This window comes from Neophocaena asiaeorientalis, unplaced genomic scaffold (assembly GCF_003031525.2).
Source record: "Neophocaena asiaeorientalis asiaeorientalis breed wild unplaced genomic scaffold, Neophocaena_asiaeorientalis_V1.1 scaffold212, whole genome shotgun sequence".
Taxonomy (NCBI): Eukaryota; Metazoa; Chordata; class Mammalia; order Artiodactyla; family Phocoenidae; genus Neophocaena; species Neophocaena asiaeorientalis.
In genome coordinates, this window is record NW_020174046.1 from 4511066 (window position 1) to 4523538 (window position 12473).

Genomic DNA, 12473 nt, shown 5'->3' on the forward strand with positions numbered 1-12473 from the left:
CTATTAATTGCATATTTTTTTCTTTGAGCTACCCATTTTGGAGATCTCTGTCTTCCTGCCCCAGTCTGGACTGGTAGCAATTTAGGTTTGCTGAATAGATGTTTCCAGTATTATCCTTCACCATCAACCTAGAAATATCCTTTGATGCTATTCTATGTTGGAATTTCTGCTTCCTTGAGCCCATGTCTTCCTCTTTTTTAGTTTACTTCGTCATTTTGGTGGGACATATACTCCAGGTGCTTTCTGAGAACAGGAGACTGGGAAGTAAATTATTTTTTCATTTACATGTCTGTAAGTGTCTTTGTTCTATGCTTATATTTTATTAATAGTTAGGCTGAATATACAATTCTGCCTGGAAACGTGCCTTCAGAATATGTAAACATTGCTCAACTGTCTTTCGGTACAGAAGTCGAATGTCATTGTGATTCCTGAGCTGTATGTGTGCCCTGCTATTTCTCTGGAACAGAATCTAAGTCAGTCTTTCTATTGTGCATCTTCAGAGCCCATTACATTTTGAAACATGTCCATCAGCTCTAAGAAAACTTTTAAATGATTTCTTTGAAAATTTCTGCATGCATTTTCTTTCTGGAATGCCTACCATTTGGCTTTTGGATCTCCAGAAAACTTTTAACCTCGTTCTCTTATTTTCTATTTCTTTGTCATTTTGCTTTACTTTCCGGAAGTTTTTTTTCAACACTAGTTTCCTAGCCTTCTACTGAATTTTTCTTTTTATGTCCACAGTCAGAAAGTTGTAAGAGTTCTTTCCTGTTCTCCATGGACTCTTTATATTTATGGTATCCTACCTTGTTTCACAGAAGCAATATTTATTCTTATCTATGTATATCAATTATAGTTTTCTATTTCCGGTGGCTCCCTAAATAACAACTATATCAATCATAAAACAAACAGCTGCATCTATACTACTGAATGCTTACCACGTGCCATGTACTATGTTAAACATTTTACCATGCATTGCCCCCTTCATCCCCACAATAATTCTAATGAAGTAGGCATAGTTTTTTGGCTCAACTTTACAGATAAGGAGACTGAAGTTCTTACAGATTAGGTTGCCAATGTTTACACAGTTAAAGGACAGAGCAGCAATTTGAATTCAGGGAGTACAACTTTAAAGTGAGGTTCTTGAGCTCTCACTCAATAGTACCTCCTGAAGATAGAGCTTTGTGAAAAGTAGAATTACAAATAAAACCAATTAACCTACATTGGTTAAGGGTTATTTTGCAAATGTCCCAGAACTTGATGAAGGCTCTTTCAGTTCTTCAGTTCTATACTATAACCTGACATACTTCCAGCAATAAACCATACATTTAGCTGATAAATTATTGGGTTCGTGTGTGTGGAAAAGAAAAATGGGCCATGTTGCTTTCTGCTATTTTTTAGCTGCTACTTACCTGCCAACCTGCCTGGTTATCTCAAACAGGTTATTTGGTCACAATAGAGAAAGCAGTCAGATGGATATCAAACAACTTCCATCATTAGAAAAACACTTAAATGATACATATTACTCATAGGAATGTTTTATCCATGAGTTTTTCGTACACACAAAGAAAACTAAACCTACTTTAAAATTATACTCTACCAAAATCATTAATTCACACACTTCAACAAGTGAGGACAATGGCTATTACTCGGAAGAAAAAGTGAAATGAGGACTTACTCTTCTTTTTTTTATAAATTTATTTATTTTTGGCTCTGTTGGGTCTTCGCGGCTGTGCGCGGGCTTTCTCTAGCTATGGTGAGCGGGGGCTACTCTTCATTGGGGTGCACGGGTTTCTCACTACGGTGGCTTCTCTTGCTGCGGAGCATGGGCTCTAGGCGCACGGGCTTCAGTAGTTGTGGCTCGAGGGCTCTACAGCGCAGGCTCAGTAGTTGTGGCGCACAGGATTAGTTGCTCCACAGCATGTGGCATCTTCCAGAATCAGGGCTCGAACCCGTGTCTCCTGCATTGGCAGGCAGATTCTTGATCACTGCACCACAAGGGAAGTCCCTTGATGACCGTTTTCTAATGACTTACACTTTATATTAGTGAATATTTCTCTTTTAGAACTATAAACATATATTAATAAATATATTAGGAAATGTTCCTCTTTTGGAAAGCTTCAATTTAAGAAAAAGCAACAGGGACTTCCCTGGTGGTGCAGTGGTTAAGAATCCACCTGCAAATGCAGGCGACACGGGTTCGAGCCCTGGTCTGGGAAGATCCCACATGCTGTAGAGCAACTAAGCCCATGCGCCACAACTACTGAGCCTACGAGCCATGTCTACTGAAGCCCGCATGCCTAGAGCCCATGCTCCACAATGAGAAGCCTGCACACAGTAACAAAGAGTAGCCCCCGCTCACCGCAACTGGAGAAAGCCTGCGCACAGCAACGAAGACCCAACGCAGCCAAAACAAATTAATTAATTAATTAAAAAAAAAGAAAAAGCAACAAACAACCAGAATACAAGACTCTGTCTTTTCACCTTTGCGCAGATAGCTTTTGCAGTTTAACTATATTATGATTTGGTAATGCATGTGTCAAGCCTTTTTGCCTTGGACCCACTTTTTAATTGCTAATGAGCTAAGCATTAAAGCATTTTAAAAATGTATCCTATTTCATAAACAACTATAGTTAGTTAAATAAAATATTCTGACTTTTAAAAATAGCAGCAGTTATGAGCCAAACTATGACTGGAGTGTCAATTTTCTCCTGTGTCACTCAGAGAGAAAAAAATAAACTGACAAGTTTCAGAAGTACACAAAAACCCTTTACTGTGTAACCTTTGATACAACATGGGTAGCTGCCAACCTTCTCAAGAAGTCCATTCTGCTGCATATGGTACAAGTAAGACCTTGTTAGGTCTAAGACCTTGTTAGGTCACATAATTTGTGGTACTTACCAGCACTTTGGGACACAAAAGCTACAGTATCCACCTTGACCAAAACAGGTTGACAGTGCCCTTGCTGAAAAGTCATTACAGCCGTACAAAGCTATGTAAGCAGTACTTCAAAGTCAGCCGTGCACGTACTGTGCAGAATGCCAAGGTACTCAGTGGGATAAAGAGCGTCACACTCTAAATACCCTTGTGTCCTTTTATAAATGACAGAGGTTTCAGAGCTTACCACTGCTGTATGTACCAGCTCATACCTACAGTGTGATATTTTCCTGATATACTGACATTACACCCTCACGGTAATATGACCTAAGCAGGTATGAGTATGCCCGTTTCACAAGTGGGGAAACAATGGCTTAGAAAAGGTAAACAATTTGTAAATAAAGGTAAATAAATATAAAACCTGCTAGGGTCAGATCTGGAAATCGGATCCTCTGACCACCTACGTAAACGATCTTTCTACTAAATGCTCACTGAAAACCACAGGAGAGAGGGAAAAAAGGAGGGAGGGAAGGAATGAGCGAGAAAGAAAGAACATAACTGATTTATAAATGTTGAAGATGAGGAGGTAGGAGAAGTTTATGAAAAGCTGCATTAACACACTTCCGACAAATCTTCTAGAGGCTCTTTTCCTAAATTGTTTTCTGCTAATAAAATAATAGCATTGTCAAATGACCATGCTCGCTGCAAGGCTTTTGTTAGAATTAACAAGAATCTCAATCATCAACAGAAATTACCCATAAAAGTATTTTGAGTTCTAGCAAAGAAATAAAAATAAGAACACCAGACATCACAAGTCACTGTGTCCCAATGCACTACTGCACTTGACTTTCTTGCTTTTAACACTTTTGAAGATAACAGGTAGTTATTTTGTAGACTGTATCTCAACGTGGGTTTGTTGATGTTTCCTCAAGATTAGATCCAGGTACTGCCCCTTTGGCAGGAATAGCACAGAAGTGCCACTGTGTTCTTTGTATCAGTGGCACAGGATTTCAATTTGTCCCATTGCTGAAGATGTTCAATTTGATCATTTGATTAAGGTGGTGCCTGCCAGCTTTTTCCATTGTAAAGTTACTATTTTCCCCTTTGTAATTAACAGGTATTAATTCTACCCAGTAAACATCCTGATCATGATCAAATTTCCAATGTACTAATTTATTTTTCCTATCAGAATAGACTTCTAGTTTCCTATCTTATACAACAAGTCACTATCTGTTGCTATCATTTATTTTGATACTCATTGCCTCAGATGTCACCAGTGGAAGCCCTTCAAGGTTTTTATGTCTTTGTGACATCCTGTTACCTTTCTTTGAGTATTTCCTTACTATCTAGAACACCACGATGCTCTGGACTTACCTTCTACATTCCCTATAGTTCTGGAGCTAGCCATTTCTCCCAGGATCATGGTTCCTTCTTAAAGAATGATATATAGAAACCAAAATAGGAGTGCCAGGGCTTCCCTGGTGGCGCAGTGGTTGAGAGTCCGCCTGCCGATGCAGGGGACACGGGTTTGTGCCCCGGTCCGGGAAGATCCCACATGCCGCGGAGCGGCTGGGCCCGTGAGCCATGGCCGCTGAGCCTGCGCGTCCGGAGCCTGTGCTCCGCAATGGGAGAGGCCGCAACAGTGAGAGGCCCGCGTACCACAAAAAAATAAAAAATAAGAAAAAAATCTGAGTGCCAGACCTAAAATCTGGGTCATCCAACCAGGCTTAATTTATTTTCTGGCACGTATAGGAAAACGGTTCTCAGCTCCTATCAGTGGACAAAGTCAGGAACCGTAGGTACACATTTACTGACACACGCATATATTAACACATATACATTACATAGAACATAATATATGTAATTCTATTGCTCAAAATAGAAAACCAAGATTCCATACTGCTACCTCTGAGTTGAATCCAACAACACAGAACTCATTCTAATTTCCTCCCCTTTCATATTTGTAATTCCCTTCTCCCAGAATCCCACTATCCTTAAACATTTACATATTTGATCAGTTCCCTGTGTGTAACCCACCTCCACAATTGACACCTCACACTCTCCTCACGCCACTCAGGCTCCAGCCTCCCCACCCATGGGCACCATCCTTGTATTGGGCGCCTTGAATGCTTTCTCCCCTCCACTCTGGCTCTGAGCCATCCCTCTGCAGGATGTCCTCTTCACCGGCTCTCACTCCACTTCCAGAAACCAGGTTGCCCCCGTAGGCTGACACCCTCCTCACCGCACTCTGGTGTCCACATGCTGCACTGGGTCACCCCTATACAGAGCAATCCATACAGGCTCTGTCCCCCTGTGCTGAGCCACTGTGGCTTCCCTGCCTTACAGACCCGAGACATCTACATTGCTGTGTCTCGTCTAACAGCGTTAGGAGTGAATTGTTCAGGAAGGGGAAAATGAAGAGGAAGAGAAATAATTTTGCTTATTTTTAAACAGAATATATAAATTCACTGAATGGAATATACGCATGTCTGTTAACTTATACTCACTATTTTCAGCATTCCCTATCAGCTCCTAGGAATAAGTGAAAGAAGGGCTTCTTTATAACTTTATGTGGCAAATGATAAAACGTTCTTAAAGGATTGGCCATCAATATTCTATTATTTCCCCTCTCCTACACATATATCTCAACTGCTCAAATTCAGATATCAGAGGCACCAGAATAAATCTAGACCTGAAAATGAGACTTTTGTTGAGAGATTATTTTAAATAAGTGTTAACTAACTTAAAGTTATCTTAAAATTTTTTTAGAGGAAATGTTCGGTGAGCCAGTTGAGAATGAAGCAGTTAGAAAACACAGACATAATTAATACCTTAAAGAGCCTCAGTTTAATCTTACCCTTGAGAAGATATTTTCCAGGGAGCTAGTTAAGGATCTCTTAGCTTTATTTTTCAGAATGTCAAGTGTGAACCTTCCACTGCTTGTCGCATTTTCTGGGATTGTACTATTTGAAATAGTCTATGGAAAGAAAAACATACATTTTAGGTTGGAAATACTCAAGGTTAAATGAAGCTTTAAAGACAGGCTTATGGATAAGCCACTAAAAAGCAGGAGAATTCTTCTGTAGCTCTATCAAGAAGTAACAATTTAGGTTCCACATCGTGAACACACAGATTGTAAGCAAAAGAGATTAATTTTTAATATTGTAAGCAATAAAAAAGACAGAAATAAGATCTTTCCTTTATGTCTTTCCTTTCTGCTAATATATTCCTGCTGCATTTAACAAAAACTAAACTTGAGATGTCCATTTTTACTGCTGTTATTTTGATTAACAACTATAACCATCCCTTTCCAAGTTACATACTTTATATCCAGATTACCAAGGAAAACACAAAAAATTGGTTTCAAAGAACAAAGCATCTTCTAGTAAAGCTGGATTCTGCTAATGCCTTTGTTATAATTCCATTTTCATTTGTGAGTGAGTCATTTATCTTTTCAATCGACAAGTATTGACTGATGGTACTGAACTGTATGAGAATCTACAATGTGTCCACCATATGAGGTTCTCTAAATATTTTATCTTATATAGAGGTAAATAGCTACTATGTATATTACATGGTTCTTAGTGCCAGGAAGCTTCCAAGAGAGAAAACTCATCCTTTGCTTGGGGAGGAAATACGTTCACTTGTAGCAGTGACACAAAGCAACGCATAAGAATCAAATATGGAACCATGGGTTATGGGTCTCAATGGTCAGGAAGAAAAGGATACATGGGATTCAGACAGGCAGAAAAAAGGAGGTGAAGACTTTCCCAACACTGGGGATGGTGCTGGCAAAATCATAAAGGCTGGGATGCTCACGGGACAGGGTGTCAGTACAGGTGTTTCACTAAAACAGAGGGAAGTAGTGGAAAGTGGGAAAGTGAAGCTGGAGATAAAACCTTGAATGGTCTTAAGTGCTGGATAATTAGGAAGAATCACTGATCACAATTTACAAGCAGAGGGGCATCACTGTGAAACTAATGTTTTGGGAAGATTTATGTGAAAGGACTGTTCAAAAATCACCTAAAGGACTGGGAAATCAGAGACTGGAAGATCAGATTGAAGGCTTCAGGACAGTCTACGCAGAAGGCAATAGAGGTCCAGCATGGAGCCATACTGGAGCTGGCTCCATGTGGTCATCTAAGGAGTTACTGCTAAAAGAAACATGATCACAATCAAAAAGGAAAGAAAACAATAGATAGAGATGTGAGCTGGACTGGGCTCGGGCTGTGTATAAGGACTGGGTTGACTCATCATTCTAAGGCTTTGAGATGAATGACACAACGAAAATAGGGAAATCGTATTGGCACTTAGCACAATGCCTGACATAGCAGCTACTCAGTGAATACCAGGTGAATAAATGGAAGGAAGAAAGGAAAAGAGGGAGCAAGGGAGGGAAAGAGAGAGAGGCAGGGAGGAACTTAAGTATACTGACAGGAAAACATACACAATTTGTTAAAATCTCCTCTGTGATCTTGACCGCCCTCCGTCATATAGAAAATGCATATATCACTCCTCACATACTGCCTTCGGCCTTCTGGTCAACATGACTATCACCACCAACGACTGATTTAATCAAAGCCATGAACAGATTTTAGTCTTTATGTTTCTTTTTTTCTTTTAACAAGATCTACTTTATTTTTTTTTTACATCTTTATTGGATTATAATTGCTTTACAATGGTGTGTTAGTTTCTGCTTTATAACAAAGTGAATCAGTTATACATATACATATGTTCCCTTATCTCTTCCCTCTTGCATCTCCCTCCCTCCCACCCTCCCTATCCCACCACTCCAGGCAGTCACAAAGCACCGAGCTGATCTCCCTCTGCTATGCGGCTGCTTCCCACTAGCTATCTAGCTTACGTTTAGTAGTGTATATATGTCCATGCCTCTCTCTCACTTTGTCACAGCTTACCCTTCCCGTTCCCCGTATCCTCAAGTCCATTCTCTAGTAGGTCTGTGTCTTTATTCCTGTCTTACCCCTAGGTTCTTCATGACATTTTTTTTTCTTAAATTCCATATATATGTGTTAGCGTACGGTATTTGTCTTTCTCTTTCTGACTTACTTCACTCTGTATGACAGACTCCTTATGTTTCTTGACCTTCCTATGTCATTGGACATTGTTGATCTTCTTGCTTGAACTCTTCTCCTACCTTGGTCATTCACCATAATAAATCTTTCTACCTCATTATTCCCTTTCAGTCTTTATCACTGGCTCCATTTTAATTCACTCATTGCCTGAAATGTGGGTGCTCCTCAGAACACCCTCCTTTGACTTCAAATCTGTGACAAAGTTCATAGTCTTCCACATTTATAATGTCAGCTCAAATTCTATGAGCACCAAATCCATTATTCTAATTAAATCTCACACTTCCAAAATTGAATTCTTATTTCTTATTTCCATCTTTCGGCCCGCTCTTGCCTTCTTTCTGTATTTCCTAGCTATTACATCTAATTCCTCCAAATCTGAAACCTTGAAGTGTCTCCCAGCAAGCCCCTCTCTCTTCCTAAACATATCTATCCAATCAGTCACTAAGTCCTAAGGATCATGCCTCCCAAATTGCTCTTGACTCAGTCCCTCCCTCACATCTCCAGGGCTCCAGTTTACCCTCTCTCCGAGACAAAATACATTTTTCAAGACGGAATCATTCAATCTATTTGTGTCCCAGTGTTATCTCTTGTCTGGTACATACTTATATCTCTGTGCCAATCACACCATATTCCATATTTTAATTCATTTGATTGCATGTTGGTTTCTTCTTACAGTTAGAGCTGTCATTATTCATCTCTGTTGCCTAGTACATAGGATGCACTTGATAAATGAATCACTTCTCACGTATTCTATTACCAAGGTCTCCTAATTGGAGAATGTGACATCAGTCCTAACACTGTCAACCCCCTTACCCAACCAGCCACACATCTGATCCTCTCACGCTCTTACCTGAAGTCCTTTAGTGACAAAGTCTCATCTAGCTCTTAAGGCTATTCATCATCCCACTGCTGCCTAGCCTTCCAGCCTTATTTCCCCATAATTCCCATGCAAACCCTAAAAAAAACAGTATGTCCTTGAAGGGCCTCCAAGCAGTATGTCCACTCATGGTTACAAAGTTACCACTTAACTTTGCACTTAATGTTCCTTTCTTAAAACACAATTCCTTGGGAATGTAAATTGATACATCCACTATGGAGAACAGTATGGAGCTTTCTTAAAAAACTAAAAATAGAACTACCATACGACCTAGCAGTCCCACTACTGGGCATATACCTGGAGAAAACCATAATTCAAAAAGAGTCATGTACCACAATGTTCATTGCAGCTCTATTTACAATAGCCAGGACATGGAAGCAACCTAAGTGTCCATCGACAGATGAATGGATAAAGAAGATGTGGCACACATATACAATGGAATATTAGCCATAAAAAGAAATGAAATTGAGTTATTTGTAGCAAGGTGGATGGACCCAGAGTCTGTCATACGGAGTGAAGTAAGTCAGAAAGAGAAAAACAAATACCATATGCTAACACATATATATGGACTCTAAAAAAAAGTGGTTCTGAAGAGCCTGGGACAGGACAGGAATAAAGATGCAGATGTAGAGAATGGACTTGAGGACATGGGGAGTGGGAAGGGTAAGCTGGGGCGAAGGGAGAGAGTGGCATGGACATATATACACTACCAAATGTAAAATCGATAGCTAGTGGGAAGCAGCCGCATAGCACAGGGAGGTCAGCTTGGTGCTTTGTGACCACCTAAAGGGGTGGGATAGGGAGGGTGGAAGGGAGACCCAAGAGGGAAGAGATATGGGGATATGTGTATATGTATACGTATAGCTGATTTACTTTGTTATAAAGCAGAAACTAACAGACCATTGTAAAGCAATTTTACTCCAATAAAGATGTTAAAAAAAAAACCCCACACAATTCTTCAACTGTTCTGATTAGAAAGCTTTATCTCCCCTAAAACTCCAGCTCCACCCCCCACAAAAATCTCTTCCTCTTGAATTCTTTCATTCTTTCCTCTATCCTTACTCTTCATTCCAGCTCCAAAGCAAACATGTAGCTACTTCTGTGTTCACTGAACATTCTTTTAAAAAGCCATATTGTTATACATGTACTACAATGTTCATTGCCACACTATTTACAATAGCCAGGACATGGAAGCAACCTAAGTGTCCATCGACAGATGAATGGATAAAGAAGATGTGGCACATATAAACAGTGGAATATTACTCAGCCACAAAAATGAATGAAATTGAGTTATTTGTAATGAGGTGGATGGACCTAGAGTCTGTCATACAGAGTGAAGTAGGTCAGAAAGAGAAAAACAAATAGTAAGCTAATGCACATATATGGAATCTAAAAAAACAGTACTGATGAACCTAGTGGCAGGGCAGGAATAAAGATGCAGACGTAGAGAATGGACTTGAGGATGTGGCGGGGAAGGGGAAGCTGGGACGAAGTGAGAGAGTAGCACTGACATATATACACTACCAAATGTACAAAGGATGGCTAATGGGAAGCTGCTGCATAGCACAGGGAGATCAGCTCAGTGCTTTGTGACCACCTCGAGGGGTGGGATGGGGAGTGTGGGAGGGAGGCTCAAGAGGGAGGGGATATGGGGATATATGTATACATATATGATTCACTTTGTTGTACAGCAGAAACTAACACAACATTGTAAAGCAATTATACTCCAATAAAGATATAAAAAAATAAAATAAAATAAAACTAATAGGAATTTTAAAAAGCCATCTTGTTGCCTCTATTATATGTATCTATTTATGTTTGCATTCCCTTTTGGATTATTTGAGCTCTTCTCTGTAGGCTACGTCATTATTCGTGTCTTTTTTGTCACCATTATCACATAGCTTGATTCATAGAAGGTCCTCTAGAAGTGCTTGTACAATAAATAATTAAGGAATCACTTATCACACGATATGTGGTTTGTTCTGAATAGAGTGAGATTAAGACATAACCTGAATTAGTGTTATCAAGAGGTAAATATGTCATGATTTCTTTAGATGTTGCTGCCAGTGGTCTTGCTTTACCTACATGCAGCTGAGAACACATTCTAAACCACGTGCACAAAAATATCGTCCCTTAGTTTGCAGCCAGGGTAGCCGTTTCCATGACATTACTGCTTCTTTGCATGTCTGCTCTTTACCACTCAAGGCTATGTAAGTTTTTAATGAAATAAGATGTTCATATGAATTTGAAATAAAATAATGGATTAATATTACTAAAAATGTATGTTCATTCTAAATCATGAGCATTTATTATTACTGGTTTTCTACCAAAACTCACAATTTTTTTTACATTTTAAAATCATTACTATTTTACCTCAATGTGCCAATGTTTGCTACCATTTCCTATAAAACTTCTAAAATGCTGGGGGCGAAAAAGGACTATTAGGGCTTAGCCCTAAAGATGAGAAGACAAAGGAAAGAAACTCCTTTTACATCTTCTGTGATATTTTGACTGAATATATGAAAAAAACAAAAATAGGTCAACTAGAAAACATCTCACCGATGGCCCTTCCCCAATATGTATGTGTGTCCTCTGCTTGGCTTCGCACAGCTGCCTCAGATGTAAAATCACAAGTTCGTTTTCCTCCTGGTCATTGACTGCCTTCATTTTCTGTTGAACAGACAGACGGAGAGCACATTATGGCAACACAGCTTTCATTGTTTTACTTTACCCTCATTTCGTTTTATCTGTCTGGCAGACAAACGTAAATAAAGCTAAGCATTTAGCCGCTCTTAGAAACAAAAGTAACAGTGGCATTGTAGTAACTATCCAATAGTACAGTAGTATATCTATGTTTAACGTCAGATAGAGAAATGGAGAAAGGAACTCACAGAAACAGGGTCCAATTCTCATTCCTTATACCTTACTTGTGAGGACTATAAATAATGTTACCTGAACTCGTTCAAAGATGTCAGCTTGCTCGTTATCTGTCAGGGACGAGAGATGCCTCTGTATTACCAGCTTGGCTCTTGGCGGATACAGACCTAAGGGAAATGATGGGGATTGGTGTTAAACAGATTCTAGCCACAGAGATCAAAATGTGTATGTATGTGTGTGTGTATATATATAAACTGCACTGCAGCTTGTCCCTTCACCAGCAGGCTCTGAAGTTAAATCTTTTCAAGGAGATGTGTTCCTGCCTATGACAGACCTTGGAACACTACAATAAAATGATTAAAACAAAATGGAAAACCTCCTCACCAAAATCAATGGCCCTCCTCAGTAATCTTGAAGTCAGACTTACTAACAAAAACTGTCTACATGATACCAAATCAACAGCATAACCAGATACCATGGAATATACTAACAAACTTAGCCACCCTAGAAACTCATAGGTGAATACTAGCCTTGGCCAAAATCTCTAAGCTTAAAACTTGACATTTAAAAAAGAAAGAATAGCTACTAATATTAAAAAGTAGAGCTACAGCTTACACAGGAAGCTCTTCCCCTCATACAGGTCTTGGTAATAAAACCAAGGCATCATTAGTTTTTGTTTGTTTGTTTGTTTGTTCTTGCGGTACACAGGCCTCTCACTGCTGTGGCCTCTCCCGCTGCGGAGCACAGGCTCC

At 39.5% G+C, this 12473-nt stretch overlaps 1 protein-coding gene across 3 annotated transcripts in view; it reads right to left on the bottom strand.

The window, feature by feature from the left end:
* TBC1D4 (TBC1 domain family member 4) overlaps positions 1 to 12473 on the bottom strand; it is a 205885-nt gene that overhangs the window by 53764 nt on the left and 139648 nt on the right. For all 3 annotated transcript variants that reach the window (XM_024753933.1, XM_024753935.1, XM_024753934.1), the window contains exons 6-8: positions 11797 to 11888; positions 11404 to 11514; positions 5732 to 5851 (exon numbers count right to left, since the gene is read on the bottom strand). In XM_024753933.1, the coding sequence (XP_024609701.1) occupies positions 5732 to 5851; positions 11404 to 11514; positions 11797 to 11888 (323 nt within the window). The remainder of the gene's footprint in view (positions 1 to 5731; positions 5852 to 11403; positions 11515 to 11796; positions 11889 to 12473) is intronic.